Source organism: Oncorhynchus kisutch, linkage group LG13, assembly GCF_002021735.2.
Source record: "Oncorhynchus kisutch isolate 150728-3 linkage group LG13, Okis_V2, whole genome shotgun sequence".
Classification (NCBI taxonomy): domain Eukaryota; kingdom Metazoa; phylum Chordata; class Actinopteri; order Salmoniformes; family Salmonidae; genus Oncorhynchus; species Oncorhynchus kisutch.
The window spans coordinates 25,861,237-25,880,682 of record NC_034186.2 but is presented as its reverse complement, the minus strand read 5'-3'; the positions used below and the strand labels follow the sequence as shown (position 1 = coordinate 25,880,682).

At 45.7% G+C, this 19,446-nt stretch overlaps 1 protein-coding gene across 7 annotated transcripts in view; it reads right to left on the bottom strand.

Annotated features, from left to right (window-relative positions):
- palld (palladin, cytoskeletal associated protein) overlaps nucleotides 1–18,937 on the bottom strand; it is a 121,744-nt gene extending 102,807 nt beyond the window's left edge. For 6 of the 7 annotated variants that reach the window (XM_031785855.1, XM_031785858.1, XM_031785861.1 and 3 more), the window contains exons 1-2: nucleotides 18,734–18,937; nucleotides 15,648–17,252 (exon numbers count right to left, since the gene is read on the bottom strand). In XM_031785855.1, coding sequence (XP_031641715.1) covers nucleotides 15,648–17,251 — 1,604 coding nt within the window. In that variant the 5' untranslated portion in view covers nucleotide 17,252; nucleotides 18,734–18,937. The remainder of the gene's footprint in view (nucleotides 1–15,647; nucleotides 17,253–18,733) is intronic. The other variant, XM_031785859.1, reaches the window with a different exon arrangement.
- Nucleotides 18,938–19,446: the final 509 nt, after the last annotated feature.

Sequence of the window (19,446 nt, the reverse complement as noted above, 5' to 3'; positions counted from 1 at the left end):
TCCCTTTGCATTCTCTCTTTACCCTGTCTCTTCTCCTCTCCCTATCTACCTCCCTTTGCATTCTCTCTTTACCCTGTCTCTCCTTCTCTCCCTATCTACCTCCCTTTGCATTCTCTCTTTACCCTGTCTCTTCTCCTCTCCCTATCTACTCCTTTGCATTCTCTCTTTACCCTGTCTCTCCTTCTCTCCCTATCTACCTCCCTTTGCATTCTCTCTTTACCCTGTCTCTTCTCCTCTCCCTATCTACCTCCCTTTGCATTCTCTCTTTACCCTGTCTCTTCTCCTCTCCCTATCTACCTCCCTTGCATTCTCTCTTTACCCTGTCTCTTCTCCTCTCCCTATCTACCTCCCTTTGCATTCTCTCTTTACCCTGTCTCTCCTTCTCTCCCTATCTACCTCCTTTGCATTCTCTCTTTACCCTGTCTCTTCTCCTCTCCCTATCTACCTCCCTTTGCATTCTCTCTTTACCCTGTCTCTCCTTCTCTCCCTATCTACCTCCCTTTGCATTCTCTCTTTACCCTGTCTCTCCTTCTCTCCCTATCTACCTCCCTTGCATTCTCTCTTTACCCTGTCTCTCCTCCTCTCCCCTATCTACCTCCCTTTGCATTCTCTCTTTACCCTGTCTCTCTCCTCCTCTCCCTATCTACCTCCCTTTGCATTCTCTCTTTACCCTGTCTCTCCTCCTCTCCCTATCTACCTCCCTTTGCATTCTCTCTTTACCCTGTCTCTCTTCTCCTCTCCCTATCTACCTCCCTTTGCATTCTCTCTTTACCCTGTCTCTCCTCCTCTCCCTATCTACCTCCCTTTGCATTCTCTCTTTACCCTGTCTCTTCTCCTCTCCCATCTACTCCCTTTGCATTCTCTCTTACCCTGTCTCTTCTCCTCTCCCTATCTACCTCCCTTTGCATTCTCTCTTTACCCTGTCTCTCCTTCTTCTCCCTATCTACCTCCTTTGCATTCTCTCTTTACCCCTGTCTCTCTTCTCCTCTCCCTATCTACCTCCCTTTGCATTCTCTCTTTACCCTGTCTCTTCTCCTCTCCCTATCTACCCTCCTTTGCATTCTCTCTTTACCCTGTCTCTTCTCCTCTCCCATCTACCTCCCTTTGCATTCTCTCTTTACCCTGTCTCTTCTCCTCTCCCTATCTACCTCCCTTTGCATTCTCTACTTACCCTGTCTCTTCTCCTCTCCTATCTACCTCCCTTTGCATTCTCTCTTTACCCTGTCTCTCCTTCTCTCCCTATCTACCTCCCTTTGCATTCTCTCTTTACCCTGTCTCTTCTCCTCTCCCTATCTACCTCCCTTTGCATTCTCTCTTTACCCTGTCTCTTCTCCTCTCCCTATCTACCTCCCTTTGCATTCTCTCTTTACCCTGTCTCTTCTCCTCTCCCTATCTACCTCCCTTTGCATTCTCTCTTTACCCTGTCTCTTCTCCTCTCCCTATCGACCTCCCTTTGCATTCTCTCTTACCCTGTCTCTTCTCCTCTCCCTATCTACCTCCCTTTGCATTCTCTCTTTACCCTGTCTCTCCTTCTCTCCCTATCTACCTCCCTTTGCATTCTCTCTTTACCCTGTCTCTTCTCCTCTCCCTATCTACCTCCCTTTGCATTCTCTCTTTACCCTGTCTCTTCTCCTCTCCCTATCTACCCTCCCTTTGCATTCTCTCTTTACCCTGTCTCTTCTCCTCTCCCTATCTACCTCCCTTTGGCAGTCTCTCTTTACCCTGTCTCTTCTCCTCTCCCTATCTACCTCCCTTTGCATTCTCTCTTTACCCTGTCTCTTCTCCTCTCCCTATCTACCTCCCTTTGCATTCTCTCTTTACCCTGTCTCTCCTTCTCTCCCTATCTACCTCCCTTTGCATTCTCTCTTACCCTGTCTCTTCTCCTCTCCCTATCTACCTCCCTTGCATTCTCTCTTTACCCTGTCTCTTCCTTCCTCTCCCTATCTACCTCCCTTTGCATTCTCTCTTTACCCTGTCTCTCCTTCTCCTCCCTATCTACCTCCCTTTGCATTCTCTCTTTACCCTGTCTCTTCTCCTCTCCCTATCTACCCCCTTTGCATTCTCTCTTTACCCCTGTCTCTCCTTCTCTCCCTATCTACCTCCCTTTGCATTCTCTCTTTACCCTGTCTCTCCTTCTCTCCCTATCTACCTCCCTTTGCATTCTCTCTTTACCCTGTCTCTTCTCCTCTCCCTATCTACCTCCCTTTGCATTCTCTCTTTACCCTGTCTCTTCTCCTCTCCCTATCTACCTCCCTTTGCATTCTCTCTTTACCCTGTCTCTCCTCCTCTCCCTATCTACCTCCCTTTGCATTCTCTCTTTACCCTGTCTCTCCTCCTCTCCCTATCTACCTCCCTTTGCATTCTCTCTTTACCCTGTCTCTTCTCCTCTCCCTATCTACCTCCCTTTGCATTCTCTCTTTACCCTGTCTCTTCTCCTCTCCCTATCTACCTCCCTTTGCATTCTCTCTTTACCCTGTCTCTCCTCCTCTCCCTATCTACCTCCCTTTGCATTCTCTCTTTACCCTGTCTCTCCTCCTCTCCCTATCTACCTCCCTTTGCATTCTCTCTTTACCCTGTCTCTTCTCCTCTCCCTATCTACCTCCCTTTGCATTCTCTCTTTACCCTGTCTCTTCTCCTCTCCCTATCTACCTCCCTTTGCATTCTCTCTTTACCCTGTCTCTCCTCCTCTCCCTATCTACCTCCCTTTGCATTCTCTCTTTACCCTGTCTCTTCTCCTCTCCCTATCGACCTCCCTTTGCATTCTCTCTTTACCCTGTCTCTTCTCCTCTCCCTATCTACCTCCCTTTGCATTCTCTCTTTACCCTGTCTCTTCTCCTCTCCCTATCTACCTCCCTTTGCATTCTCTCTTTACCCTGTCTCTTCTCCTCTCCCTATCTACCTCCCTTTGCATTCTCTCTTTACCCTGTCTCTCCTTCTCTCCCTATCTACCTCCCTTTGCATTCTCTCTTTACCCTGTCTCTCCTCCTCTCCCTATCTACCTCCCTTTGCATTCTCTCTTTACCCTGTCTCTCCTTCTCTCCCTATCTACCTCCCTTTGCATTCTCTCTTTACCCTGTCTCTCCTCCTCTCCCTATCGACCTCCCTTTGCATTCTCTCTTTACCCTGTCTCTTCTCCTCTCCCTATCGACCTCCCTTTGCATTCTCTCTTTACCCTGTCTCTCCTCCTCTCCCTATCTATCTCCCTTTGCATTCTCTCTTTACCCTGTCTCTTCTCCTCTCCCTATCGACCTCCCTTTGCATTCTCTCTTTACCCTGTCTCTTCTCCTCTCCCTATCGACCTCCCTTTGCATTCTCTCTTTACCCTCTCACTCCTCAATCCTCCTTTATCTCTCTCTGGTTTGGTAAGTTAGTCATTTTGTGTACAGACCCTGAGTTGACCATATACCACAGACATCAGGATTACCCTCAATATCAGTTATAATGTTAGCACAAATAGACATGGTCATAGAATTACAGGCAATGCTGTTACTTCCCTCATACACACAAAACAAAATGTGTAAATAGTATTAGAGAAGCTGTTTGTGTGTGGTGATAAGTGACCGAGCACAGGAGGACCCTCCTTGTCCTTGATGCTCCAGGCTGCCAGACAGCGGAACTGGAAAAGTTTCACCTCCAAACTTCACACCCTATCTCCAGCCCAGGGCCAGAAGTAAGGCTGGGAACCAACAGCTCGCATGGTCATGCCTGCTGTTAACACACACTGACGAACAGCAGTGACACGTGTCCATCTGAAGGATTTAATGCTGACATGCTAGTTTACTGTACTTATGTGTGCACCCCTCTGTTCAAGGTTTTTTAATGGTATTTCACACTTTTATTGACACACTTTGGAATTCAGAGGGGGATACAGGTAGGTGGGATCAACAGTGGGAAGCTCAGACGCAGGGATTGAACCCCCGGTCTCCAGTGAGGAGTCTACATGTGATTGGTGCCAGGGAGTATTACCACTACACCACAGCTCTGCACATCAAAGTGAAAGTCATCATGAAAGTGGCAGTAATGATGCACTATATGAGCATATGGATTGACTGACGATTGCTCTTACACTGTTACCTCACTACATTCGCAAACAGCATGGTGTTAACTACCAGAACACATCTACTCATGTATTTACACACACATATTCACATACACACACACATCCTTCAACCCACAGCATAGTGACAACTACCTGTGAGTAATAATAACTTTCACATATGCCTGCAAACAATAAAAAGACTGCACAAACACCAGCGAATCAGCTCCAAGTTATTTTAATTCTGGAAATCTGTTCCAAAGCATTGCCACGCTTGGGCTTCTTGAGGGAAATTTGCAGTCTACAAATCATTTGTAATTATATTCCGGACCGCGGCTGAATCTATTGATTATCACTATCCGATAAGCTGTGTTATTATTGAGAACTACGATTTGACATCATTCTCATGCACTGCTAACAAAAGGTATGAAAATGCCAGCTAGCGCTCCAACATGGGAGATGAATCGGGACCCTGAGGCAGATGTAAAAATGACAGCCATCCTAAAATGGGCCAAACAGTCAGCAGCAGCATTACAGTCCCACTACCTCATAGGTTGGTAGTGGGCTGGTCGGCTGGCTGCTATGACCTCATACTATAGCTGTTGTTAAACGGAAAAGAAAGAGGAATGGCTAATGTATCTCTTTACTACTACAGCAACATCACACTCGGCAGACATCTCTTTTAACCCCCCACCCCCCCCATGTCTGTCCAGTTGTCTCAATATATGAGGATGAGGACCGAAGCCCAATGGTACCATATGATGTAACTGATATGGATTACAGCTATAGCTGAGTTATCTGTCACACTAGGAGGGAAAAAGAGTAAACATTGCTTGTGCAAATATGAGCTTTTAATTTAAACAGAAATCCTATATTTGATGACAAATTCCAACCTCAGCGTAGGGAATGCCGTGTTCTCCTTGTGATGGAAAAGCTGCCTTGTTTGGATTTCATCGCAAAATTCCTCTCTAGCTTCTCATCTTCCTCAAGTTTCCTCTGGGGTTGTGTGTGTTTGGTTTATCCCGTGCAGCCAAGGCTGCTTCCCCACAGCTGTCTCCTTCTACGTCTCACTACCGACTCTCTACTCCAAGACCAGTTTAGAAAATGCTTTGTTTGCACGACAAGCAGTTATGGTGATGACAAGAAAGAACATTAAACAGAAAGCCTTTAAATAACACATCAAACACAAAACAATTAAAGCTGGAATCATTAAAAGAGAAGTTCACCCAAAATCCAGAAACTCACAAGTGATTCAATACACTGAAACTAGTTCAGTGGAGTTTGCCTTCTCCCCCTCACTCTCTCTGTAATGCTGTACTGGCTGCACTTTATACAGGAAATCAAGGGTAGAAGGCACAAAATTTCACATAAAAAAAACAACCCCGCTGCGAATATAACCATAACTTTAGAGGAGGTGTCCCTGACACACATATGCACACACACACACACACACACAGACACACACACACACCGTCCTGATGTCAAACATGCCTCTCTCTCAGTATAAACTAGTGTATCACAGGCTGTATCACAACTGGCCATGATTGGGAGTCCCATGGGGCGGCGCACAATTGGCCCAGCGTCATCCGGGTTTGGCCGGTGTAGGCCGTCATTGTAAATAATATATTTTTTCTTAACTTACTTGCCTAGTTAAATAAAGGTTATATTTTAAAAAAGGTTGAGGAGCTGGAGTGTACACTGAATACCAGGCGCTCAGGGACCGTAGGACTCTCGCACCAAGACCACAGACAGCTGCAGTCGCCCATGACCACGGGAGACTGCGCCCAGCCAACAGGAATGCCTCTCCCAGTGGGAATGTAAAATGTTGACACTACTAGCTCATCACCAATTCATTACCCTGAGAGTGAATGTACAAAAGGCCTTTTTAGAGGTGAAGACTGGGGATCTCTTGCCAAGACCTGGCAACCCCATCATGGGAAATTAGCTTTAAAATGAGGGACATACAAACACACCACACCTATGCAAACACACCACACACACACACACACACACACACAATCATGTACACACCTGAGAACACACTCACACTAGAGAGTAAATTATATAATGACATTAGTGTAATGAGGAACAAAGGGTATGGAAAATAGCACATAGAAAATGTGGGTGCGTGAGAATGCCTTTTGAGACAAGCATGCCATAGGGTAATATGCAAACGGTTGGGGGGGGGGGGCAGGAAGGAAGGAAAAGCTATCTATTTAGTATCTGTGCTGGTATCTCATTTGATAAGATTAGCAGTTGATGTGCTTGTTATAATCAATCTTATCAGCAGACTCAACAGCCTTGGTTTCTCTAATGACTGCCTCGCCTGGTTCACCAACTACTTCTCTGATAGAGTTCAGTGTGTCAAATCGGAGGGCCTGTTGTCCGGACCTCTGTCAGTCTCTATGGGGGTGCCACAGGGTTCAATTCTCGGGCCGACACTCTTCTCTGTATATATCAATGATGTCGCTCTAGCTGCTGGTGATTCTCTGATCCACCTCTATGCAGACGACACCATTCTGTATACATCTGGCCCTTCCTTGGACACTGTGTTAACTAACCTCCAAACGAGCTTCAACGCCTTGTAACACTCCTTTCATGGCCTCCAACTGCTCTTAAATGCTAGTAAAACTAAATGCATGCTCTTCAACCGATTGCTGCCCGTACTCGCCCACCCGCCTAGCATCACTACTCTGGACGGTTCTTACTTCGAATATGTGGACAACTACAAATACCTAGGTGTCTGGTTAGACTGTAAACTCTCCTTCCAGACTCACATTAAGCATCTCCAATCTAGAATCGGCTTCCTATTTCGCAACAAAGCCTCCTTCACTCATGCTGGCAAACATACCCTCATAAAACTGACCATCCTACCGATCCTTGACTTTGGCATTTACAAAATAGCCTCCAACACTCTACTCAGCGAATTGTATGTAGTCTATCACAGTGCCATCCATTTGATCACCAAAGCCCCATATACTAACCACCACTGCGACCTGTATGCTCTCGTTGGCTGGCCCTCGCTTCATATTCATCGCTAAATCCACTGGCTCCAGGTCATCTATAAGTCCTTGCTAGGTAAAGCCCCACCTTATCCCAGCTCACTGGTCACCATAGCAACACCCACCCGTAGCACGCGCTCCAGCAGGTATATTTCACTGGTCGTCCCCAAAGCCAACACCCCCTTTGGCCACCTTTCCTTCCAGTTCTCTGCTGCCAATGACTGGAACGAATTGCAAAAATCACTGAAGCTGGAGACATATCTCCCTCACTAACTTTAAGCATCAGCTGTCAGAGCAGCTTACCGATCACTGTACCTATACACAGCCTATCTGTAAATAGCACACCCAACTACCTCATCCCCATATTGTTATTTATTTTTTTGCTCTTTTGCACCCCAGTATCTGTACCTGCACATCATCATCTGCAGATCTATCACTCCAGTGCTAATGCTAAATTGTAATTATTTCGCCACTATGGCCTATTTATTGCCTTACCTCCCTAATCTTACTACATTTGCACACACTGTACATAGATTTTTCTATTGTATTATTGACTGTACGTTTGTTTATTCCATGTATAACTCTGTGTTGTTGTTTTTGTCACTGCTTTGCTTTATCTTGGCCAGGTCGCAGTTGTAAATGAGAACTTGTTCTCAACTGGCCAACTTAGTTAAATAAAGGTGAAATAAAAAATCATGACCTTCCTAAGAAGTTGCTATGACAGATAATAAACATTGTCCATATTACCAAGACTATCTCCACAGCCAGGTATCTATGGACAGATATCTCTTTACTACTAGCAACATCACACTCTGCCAACATCTCCTTTATCCCCCCTCCCCTATCACTCTCACTCTCTCTTTTCTCATTTGAATCTCACATCTACCCATGTCTGTCCAGTTGTCTCAATATATGAGAATGAGGACCGAAGCCCTGTGGTACCATATGATGTAGCTGATATGGATTACAGCTATAGCTGAGTTATCTGTTACACAAGGAGGGGGGAAAAAAGTCAACATCGGCTGTGCAAATATGAGCTTTTAATTTAAACAAGAACCCTATATTTGATGACAAATTCCAACCTCAGCGTAGGGAATGCCGTGTTCTCCTGGTGATGGAAAAGCTGCCTTGTTTGGATTTCATCGCAAAATTCCTCTCTAGCTTCTCATCTTCCTCAAGTTTCCTCTGGGATTGTGTGTGTTTGGTTTATTGGTATGTCTTTCAGAAAATATTATAATTAAATAGTAAGGAATATGCAGGCTAAATGCTAAACATTCTGTACATTTTGATGAACCATCATCACCTTTAGCTGCTAGGCAGTGAGATAGCCGTTGTTCACTGCATCCATGTGATACTTTTCCTTAGCATATCACCCCTGATATCAGATTACAGGGTATTTCCCAAAACACATCCCCTCTGCAACTCCTGGGGTACAACCGCAGGGAACAAATGTGACTGTGACACACACACACAGGGAGGTATATTCATCCTTAAAATCCTCACACAGGCAGGGAGGTAACTTCATCCTTAAAATCCTCACACACATGCAGACCCCACTTGGCCTCTGTAAACAAACCCTGCATGCATAAATCCATACAGCGCCTACAAGGCCTTTGTGCAAATTACACTGTCTGCTATGCCAAACCCAATGTTTACATACTGGCATGCCTCTCCACACCTGGAACTGATTGGGTGTATTGTAGAGGTATAAGATCCCTGTACAGCTCGAATGAAGATGTTACTTATTCCTTGTCTGCAATATGACCTCTCAAATCAAATCAAATTTGACTTGCCACATGCGCCGAATACAACCGGTGTAGACCTTACAGTGAAATGCTTACTTACAAGCCCTTAAGCAACAATGCTTTAAGAAGTTAAGAAAAAACTAAATGTGTTAAGTAAAAAATAGATAAGTAAAATATAGAAAATAGATAACAAAGGTAACAAAAATGTAACAGCAGCAGTAAAATAACAAGCAAGGCTATATACAGGGGGTTCCGGTACAGAGTCACTGTGCGAGGACACCGGTTAGTCGAGGTAATTCAGGTAATATGTACATGTATATGTACAGGTAGAGGAAAAGTGACTATGCATAGATTATAAACAGTGAGTAGCAGCAGCATATAAGAGGGGTCTGGGTAGCCATTTGATTAGCTGTAATGGGAGTCTTATGGCTTGGGGTGGAATCTGTTAAGAAGCCTTTAGGACCTCGACTTGGCACTCCGATACCACTTGCCGTGCAGTAGCAGAGAGAACAGTCTATGACTAGGTTGGCTGGCGTCTTTGACAATTTTTAGGGCCTTCCTCTGACACCGCATGATATAGAGGTCATAGTGCCCACCAAGTTCATCAATAAGCTGAGGACCCTGGGACTAAACACCTCCCTCTGCAACTGGATCCTGGACTTCCTGATGGGCTGCCCCAGGTGGTAAGGGTAGGCAACAACACGTCTGCCACACTGATCCTCAACACAGGGGCCCCTCAGGAGTGTGTACTTAGTCCCCTCCTGTACTCCCTGTTCACCCACGACTGCGTGGCCAAACACGTCTCCAACACCATCATTAAGTTTGCTGACGACACAAGTGGTAGGCCTGATCACAATGAAGAGACAGCCTATATGGGGGAGGTCAGAGAACTGTCAGTGTGGTGGCAAGACAGCAGCAACTCCGTCAATGTGAGCAAGACAAAGGAGCAGATCGTGGACAACAGAAAAAGACGGGACGAACAGGCCCCCATTAACATTGATGGGGTTGTAGTGGAGCGGGTTGACAGTTTCTAGTTCCTTGGTGTCCACATCACCAATGAACTATCATGGTCCAAACACACCAAGACAGTCGTGAAGAGAGCACGACAAAACTTTTTTCCCCTCAGGAGACTGAAAAGATTTGACATGGGTCCCCAGATCCTCAAAAAGTTCTACAGCTGCACCATCGAGAGCATCCTGACCAGTTGCATCACCGCCTGGTATGGCAACTGCTCGGCATCTGACCATAAGGCGCTACAGAGGGTAGTGCGTACGGCCCAGTACCCTGGGGCCAATTTTATTTTATTTTATTTTATTTCACCTTTATTTAACCAGGTAGGCTAGTTGAGAACAAGTTCTCATTTGCAACTGCGACCTGGCCAAGATAAAGCATAGCAGTGTGAGCATACAACAAAGAGTTACACATGGAGTAAACAATTAACAAGTCAATAACACAGTAGAAAACGAAGGGGGGGTCTATATACAATGTGTGCAAAAGGCATGAGGAGGTAGGCAAATAATTACAATTTTGCAGATTAACACTGGAGTGATAAAAGATCAGATGGTCATGTACAGGTAGAGATATTGGTGTGCAGAAGAGCAGAAAAGTAAATAAATAAAAACAGTACGGGGATGAGGTAGGTGAAAAGGGTTGGCTATTTACCAATAGACTATGTACAGCTGCAGCGATCGGTTAGCTGCTCAGATAGCTGATGTTTGAAGTTGGTGAGGGAGATGAAAGTCTCCAACTTCAGCGATTTTTGCAATTCGTTCCAGTCACAGGCAGCAGAGTACTGGAACGAAAGGCGGCCAAATGAGGTGTTGGCTTTAGGGATGATCAGTGAGATACACCTGCTGGAGCGCGTGCTACGGATGGGTGTTGCCATCGTGACCAGTGAGCTGAGATAAGGCGGAGCTTTACCTAGCATAGACTTGTAGATGACCTGGAGCCAGTGGGTCTGGCGACGAATATGTAGCGAGGGCCAGCCGACTAGAGCATACAAGTCGCAGTGGTGGGTAGTATAAGGTGCTTTAGTGACAAAACGGATGGCACTGTGATAGACTGCATCCAGTTTGCTGAGTAGAGTGTTGGAAGCCATTTTGTAGATGACATCGCCGAAGTCGAGGATCGGTAGGATAGTCAGTTTTACTAGGGTAAGCTTGGCGGCTTGAGTGAAGGAGGCGTTGTTGCGGAATAGAAAGCCGACTCTTGATTTGATTTTCGATTGGAGATGTTTGATATGAGTCTGGAAGGAGAGTTTGCAGTCTAGCCAGACACCTAGGTACTTATAGACGTCCACATATTCTAGGTCGGAACCATCCAGGGTGGTGATGCTAGTCGGGCATGCAGGTGCAGGCAGCGACCGGTTGAAAAGCATGCATTTGGTTTTACTAGCGTTTAAGAGCAGTTGGAGGCCACGGAAGGAGTGTTGTATGGCATTGAAGCTTGTTTGGAGGTTAGATAGCACAGTGTCCAAAGACGGGCCGAAAGTATATAGAATGGTGTCGTCTGCGTAGAGGTGGATCAGGGAATCGCCCGCAGCAAGAGCAACTGCCATCCAGGAAGTGTCAGAGGAATGCTTATACAATTGTCAAAGATTCCAGTCACCCAGGTCATGGACTGTTTTCTCTGCTGCCACACGACAAGCGGTACCGGAGCGCCACGTCTAGGACCAAAATCTCCTTAACAGCTTCTACCCCCAAGCCATAAGACTGCTGAACAATTTATCAAATGGCAACCGGACTATTTACGTTTGTTTGTTTTGTACACTGCTGCTACTCACTGATAACCTGTAACCCGCACACTGACTCTGTACCGGTACCCCCTGTATATAGCCTCGTTATTGTTATTTTATTGTCTTACTTTTTACCATTTTTTACTTTAGTTTATTTGGTAAATATTTTCTAAACTATTCTTGCACTGCGCTGTTGGTTAAGGGCTTGTAAGTAAGCATTTCACGGTAAGGTCTACACTTGTTGTATTCGGCGCATGTGACAAATAAAGTTTGATTTGATTTGAATAGTCTTCACCAGGATACGAGGCCTGTTCTCTTTGTACCACACACCAGTCCCAGAGGAATTCTGAATGTTATTGTGTGTCTGTCCTTGTGAGTGAGATGGATGAAGAGCAGAGGAACAATGTGTTTATGAAATGCCTTAGCTCAGTCTTTTAACCCCACTGTATTTACCCTGATACACCATCCATTTACCTGGAGAACACACTAAATATACACAACTGAAGCAGTTGTCTGGATGTTGAGGTGGAAAACCCCTGACATTTGTTCATACCAGTGAAACCAACACCAGTAGATGTTCTTACATATCTGTTTCAACATGTTGTCAACATATTCATTTAATACTGGGATGTCATTTGAACTTCCTAGACATTGCAAATTCCATTGGGGACTGTGAAGTCATTATGCAACATCTTTATGAATTATAAACACCATAGTGCCACCTAGTGTCAATAGACAGAAAACAAGTCAAGCCTTAAAAGTGGGTATCTGCAGGATAAAATAAGTGACAAAACATCTGTGTGACGTTCTATCCAGATCCCTATGACTTGAAGTAAACAAGACCTCAGTTCCACATGAACAATGCATATATAATTCAAAAATTCTAAACATCCAAATCACAATCCCAGACTGATTTTACAAGCAACATTCACACATAAATCAACTATACTGAACAAAAATATGAACGCAACATGTAAAGTGTTGGTCCCATGTTTCATGAGCTGAAATAAAAGATCCCAGAAATGTTCCAAACACACAAAAAGCTTATTTTTCTCAAATTTGTTTAGTGAGCATTTCTCCTTTGCCAAGAGAATCCATCCACCTGACAGGTGTAGCATATCAAGAAGCAGATTAAACAGCATGATCATTACACAGGTTTACCCTGTGCAGGTTACAATTAAAAGCCACACTAAAATGTACAGTTTTGTCACATACACAATGCCACAGATGTCTCAAGTTTTGAAGGAACATGCAATTGGCATGCTGACTGCATGAATGTCCACCAGAGCTGTTGCCAGAGATTTTAATATTAATTTCTCTACCATAAGCCGTCATTTTAGCGAATTTGGCAGTACGTCCAACCGGCCTCACAACTGCAGACCACGTGTGACCATGCCAGCCCAGCATCTCCACATCCATCTTCTTCACCTGCGGGATCGTCTGAGACCAGCCACCCGGACAGCTGAAGAAACTGTGAGTTTGCACAACCAATGCATTTCTGCACAAACTGTCAGAAACCGTCTCAGGGAAGCTAATTTGCATAATCGTGACCTGACTGCAGTTTGGCGTCATAACCGACTTCAGTGGTAAATGCTCACCTTGGATGGCCACTGGCACGCTGGAGAAGTGTGCTCTTCACGGATGAATCCCGGTTTCAACTGTACTGGCAGATGGCAGATGGCAGATGGCAGATAGCGTTGTGTGGGTGAGTGGTTTGCTGATGTCAACGTTGTGAACGTTGACATCAGGGGGTTATAGAATGGCCATGGCATAAGCTTCAGACCTTGAACACAATTGCATTTGATCGATGGCAATTTGAATGCACAGAGATACCGTGAAGAGATCCTGAGGTTCATTGTCGTGCCATTCATCCACCGCCATCACCTTTTGTTTCAGCATGATAATGCTCGGCCCCATGTTGTAAGGATCTGTACACAATTCCTGGAAGCTCAACATTTCCCATTTCTTCCATGGCCTGCATACTCACCAGTCATGTCACCCATTGAGCGTGTTTGGGATGCTCTGGATTGATGTGTACGTAAGCGTGTTCCAGTTCCCGCCAATATCCAGCAACTTCACACAGCCATTGAAGAGGAGTGGAAAAACATTCTACAGGTCACAATCAACAGCCTGATCAACTCTATTTGAAGGTGATGTTGCGCTGCACGAGGCAAATGGTGGTCACACCAGATACTGACTGGTTTTCTGATCCACGCCCATACCTTTTTTGTTAAGGGATCTGTGACCAACAGATGCATATCTGTATTCCCAGTCATGTGAAATCCATAGATTAAGGCCTAATGAATTTATTAAATTGACTGATTTCCTTATCTGAACTGTAACCCAGAAATATCTTTGAAATTGTTGCATGTTGCGTTTATATTTTTGTTCATTGTGTATATAGGTTAGGGAAAACACAAAACAAAAACAATATTCCAGTCTCAGCCCATATTAACCTCTCCCCCTCTTCCTCTCCTTTTCACTCTCCCCCTCTCCATGACTGCATTCCTACACTGGCCGTGTCTGAATAATCACACTAGCATACTAAATAGTATGTGAAAAATTGAAAATAGTACTCTGAATGCTTATTCTAATGTGCGATTGCATTGACTCCCACCATTGCTTCATTTTGGTATAGGGCGTAAATTTATGGACTCGGAAAGGACTAATGAATTCTATTACATCAAACGCCAAAATGAGTATGCAGTTTAAGTATGTGGTACAGTACACTAGTATGGCATGGCCTCCTATTGGTCAAATAAAACACTACACTACAACCTTCATATTTCCCAAGAAGGTGTGAAGAGGTGAAGAGGTGGAGAGTGGCAGAAAACGCTGTGTCATGACATTGCTTACGTTTCAGGGCCTAGCTCCTGTTGGCCTGGAGACTATTTATACAGCAGAGGAAGAGGCCCCTTATAGCTCACCAGGACAGGAGAGAACCATATCAGAACCACGGCCACAGGCCTCTCACCCTCTGTACTCTGTTAGTCAACCTCAACCAGGCAGGATGAAGGCCTTCTCTTCGAAATGAACCCCACGCCCGGCCTCAACTAGACAATAACAAATAAAGTCCATTGGGCACAATAAATTTATTCATGTTTGAAAAGTGTCTCAGCTTAGTTTCCTGTTGGACTAGTCCAAATCCCTACAGCCAGGGGGTGCTATATAAAAATAAAATAAATTTAAAGAGCAGAATGACTGCCCAGGCAGAAACTCCCTGACCTGACAATGTCTCCACTAGCACCTGGTCGCAAGGCTTATCAGTTACTGTGGTTACACACAGTGTAACTGTCCCAACCCCACAGCAGGTGTTCTGTGGAGGCCTTGTCGACACCCTACAGCTCTCACCTCCTACCTCCTCCCGCTCCCTCAACATCCCACTCCCACACCCATTGAGCAACCCTATCTCTGACTGAAGGCTCTGCTTCCAACCACAGACACCACTCTATATGAGTGTTGTGTTTAAGTTGGATCTTTTTCGCCATATATCCAAATCTTCTCACAACAAAACTCCAAAGTTACCACATGTCCAAATGGGGAGTCAGTCACATTAAGTTGGTAGCAACTTAACTAGGGAAGATGGGCTCGTGGTAATGGCTGGAGAGGAATCAGTGGAATGCTATCAAATACATCAAACATGGTTTGATACCATTTAATTTGCTTCGTTCCATCCATTATTATGAGCCGTCCTCCCCTCATCAGCCTCCACTGGAGTCAGTGTGTTTGATTTGACTCCCTTACCGAGGGGGATCATTTCAAAAGTCTCCATCATGGAGATCCACTTCCCTTAGAGGTGAAGGAAGTTGGTGTAAGACCAACAAGAGGATCAACTGCCTTGCAACGATAGCATTAAATGTAGTATGATGACAGAGTTCTGATCTTTACCCACTACATCAAATGGGTAACACACACCATTGGAGATCTTAATAAAATGATAAACAGATATACAGTAGCGTATAAATAAACTTAAGTTTATGTTGAGGAACATGCAGCAGTCATATTTACTATACTGTTAATGCACACAATGAATCTCTTGTGTTCTACCACTGGTGTTAACCGTCTCATTCTACTGATGACCAATATGATCACAACCAAATCAGACTTCCACCTAGCACCATTCTCCTTACCTGACCAGCGGCTGAGGGTTTCCTGCCACCCTACACTCCAGTTGGATGGGGTGTCCCTCTGCCACCTCCTGGCTCTTCAGCTTCTGGGTAAAGTGTGGCAGTGACAGGTCTCCATCTACACTCTGTGCTCCACTGAGCTTCTCCCCCATCAACTGGGCTCCACTGTGCTGCTGCTGCCCCATCAACTGGGCTCCACTGTGCCGCTGCTCCCCCATCAACTGGGCTCCACTGTGCTGCTGCTCTCCCATCAACTGGGCTCCACTGTGCTGCTGCTCCCCCATCAACTGGGCTCCACTGTGCTGCTGCTCCCCCATCAACTTGGCTCCACTGTGCTGCTGCTTCCCCATCAACTTGGCTCCACTGTGCTGCTCTCCCATCAACTTGGCTCCACTGTGCTGCTCCCCCATCAACATGGCTCCACTGTGCTGCTGCTTCCCCATCAACAGGGCTCCACTGTGCTGCTGCTCCCCCATCAACTGAGCTCCACTGTGCTGCTGCTTCCCCATCAACGGAGCTCCACTGTGCTGCTGCTCCCCCATCAACTTGGCTCCACTGTGCTGCTGCTCCCCCATCAACTGTGCTCCACTGTGCTGCTGCTTCCCCATCAACTGAGCTCCACTGTGCTGCTGCTTCCCCATCAATTGGGCTCCACTGTGCTGCTGCTTCCCCATCAACTGGGCTCCACTGTGCTGCTGCTTCCCCATCAACTCATTCACACTCATCAGATTGGAGACAATTGGAACCCCCGTCACACTCAGAGAAGGGACACCCGTCACACCCATTCCACCCATCATGCTTGCTGGCTGGATACCCAAGCCTGGCTCACACTGCTGTGGTGCCCCCTGTTGGATGAGAGGCTGTGGGGGGACAGAGGCAGAGCCCTGGGGGCCCAGCCAGTGGCTCTTAGGAGACAGATACCCGCTGTCGGGAGAGGAGGAGTCTTCCTCCCCCATTTGCTCCGGCCGGGCGGAGCCTTTAAAGATAGAGGACAGCTCCTCGATGAAGGTGGCAGCACGGCTACAGAACTCAGTGGCGGAGGCAGCCCGTTCATTCAGCTCTAAGCCCTCGTGGACCAGTCGGGGCTTGTCCTGCTTATAGACTGGGGTGATGTTCTTGTGGCAGACAAACTTCTCAGGCAAGGCCATGGCTTCACATGTGGTCTGTATGGGCCTGCTGAGGTGGAAACTCTGGCTGGAGGTGACTTTGACTGAGTGACTGTCATCTGGGGAGTGGGCTTTGGTTTGGTGGGGGAAGCTGGGGCTTTTGGTCAGGTATTCTGTGGTGTTGAAGGGGGTGGGGGAGGGGAAGTAGAGAGCCGGCTCCTGGGTTCTGGGAATAGGAGAGACAGTGACTCCCCGGTCTTCTGCATCACTGAAGGCCTCCCGAGCCAGGTCCAGGCTGCGGTTGATCTCGTCTTGGCTGAGGAAGGCGGTAAGATCTGAAAAGTCCCCAACTCCGGCGTCCATATCCGCCATAGAGTCCAGGTATAGATCCCCATCAGACGACGTCTCTGAGAACACCCCTCCGTCTCCCTCTAGAACCCTGCCCCCATCCTTCATAAGCAGAGAGAGGGGGAGGGACTGATTCCATCTCCCGTCCTGCATCCTGAAACACACACACACAAACATGACATTCAGTTAACACAGTAGATAGAGCCAGACATCTGAATAAATAAAAACAGACCTCACAGTGAACAGCAACACACCCTCCCTCATCAACCTACAGTTGAGGATGATTTAGGCTGGCATTCTTTGGGCTCAGCTGGTTGGTATTAACAAAGGCTTTCTGGAGGTCAAAGTGTGCATGGCTGGCATTTGTCACCATCCCTCCCTCTCCCTAATTGTCTATTTCCCTCACTCTCCTCTCGCTTCCTTATTCTTCTCTCTCTCTCTCCCTCTTTCTCTGTCTCTGCAACAATTCACTACAAGTATAAAATATTAAAAGTTTTAACCATGATAATTAGAGTTGTACTCTCCATACACTTCAAAAGACTAGATAAACTACAGCGGCAGCCACACAAACACACACACCCACATGTGCGCACCTTCACAGTGGGATTGTTTTGTTTTGGTCATACCACACATTTATGAAACTCTCCACTGACAGTGGTCAATAGCTCAAGCATAGCTCTGTCACTTCCTAAACAGGTGGTCTGGAACACACATCAGATGAAAGTCGAAGCATCTATATGCATATGTAGAATGTGCTTGGGAACATAGGTGTGTACAGTAGGCATGTGAGCTCCATGACTATAATGTAGAGGGGAATCTACTATAATGTAGAGGATGGAGCGTGTGAATGAAACCGTACTTGCAATAGTCACTCTGTATAGAAGTGAGTGTGTTTGTGTGTCAGTATCGTATACTGTACATATACGAGTGTGACATTCTGCCTTCTATGGCGTCCAGGAGACCAGGTGTTGTTATTTTGAATCCCCTTGGGCTATATTTCACAGCAGCATCACAACCCCACCCTCAATAAGGGCCCTTTAAACACACTGCAGTATAACCCATACTCAAGCTCACACAAGACACACACATGCATACAAACATATGTATACACAGTCAAGCACAAGGGATAATATTCTCTACAGAGGCTGTTATTTTCCATGTGAAAAGATGCATTAACTACATTGATTAAATATGAATGGGGAATATAAAAAAATAGTACAACTAATTTACAAAAGGTCAATGACTACTGTCAATGGTCATTGTCATCAATGCCGTCAATTACAGAATAGAACAGAGTACGTCATTTCTGCTATCAGTGTTCAATAACTATGTATTTAGTACATCCATTTTAATGTACTTTAATATAACTTTAATATCTTGTGAAAATAACCATATTTTACGAGCAGCCCTGGCACTAACCTGATCTCAAATGCAAAAGTGAGTATCCTCACATACACTGACAGTAAATTGATATCAACAGATTTTTCTAAGCGTTTTTCTAATATCCAAAATTCAAAGGATCTCTTGATTGCTGATAAGCCGTAAGTAGCATTTCAATATAAAACAAAGGAACAACAGCGCCTCCAGGACATTCCACCGATAATGTCAACAAGAAATGAGAAAGGACAGCCTTACCTTCAAGTTTTTGTCCAAAGGTATTGTCCCAGTCTAGTAGTTCCAGTTTGCTGTTAAGATTATATGTCTGTGAGAATAGACAGAAGCGTATTTTCCCAGCAGAGTAGCTTTTTTGGTCGGGCAGTGAGTGCGAGCACTGTGAGCAGGTCGAGGTCTACTTGAGTGGTTCCTCCAGTGTGGCCTGCTGTCCCATCTGTCCCAGCATCTGACTGCTCACTGTGTCTGGCTATATTTGGCCCCGGGCTCAGATTTCACAGCCAGAATGCTGGTGAGAGAGAGAAGAAGAGAGAGAGAGAGAGAGAGAGAGAGAGAGAGAGAGAGAGAGAGAGAGAGAGAGAGAGAGAGAGAGGTGTGGGGTATTTGAGAAAATCACAGGGGTGCAATGTTTTCTACTGATGACAATAAATACAGTACCTCAATACGCAGAACAAAATACTCACACATAACATCTGACACATGGAACTGAGGGGCTTTTCTCTTTGTACCTTACCATGTTGAACTGTCAAACCCACACAGCTGGTGGTCATGAAAAATGTGTGTACTCTGCTACCTACAGAGTACATGCATCTGTCAGTACCATCCCACTGGGCACAGGTGTCAATTCAATGTCTATTCCACATTGGTTCAATGTAATTTAATTGAAATGACTTGGAAACAATGTTGATTCAACCAATATATGCCCAGTGGGATAAATATGGTGGAGGAGGAAGTTC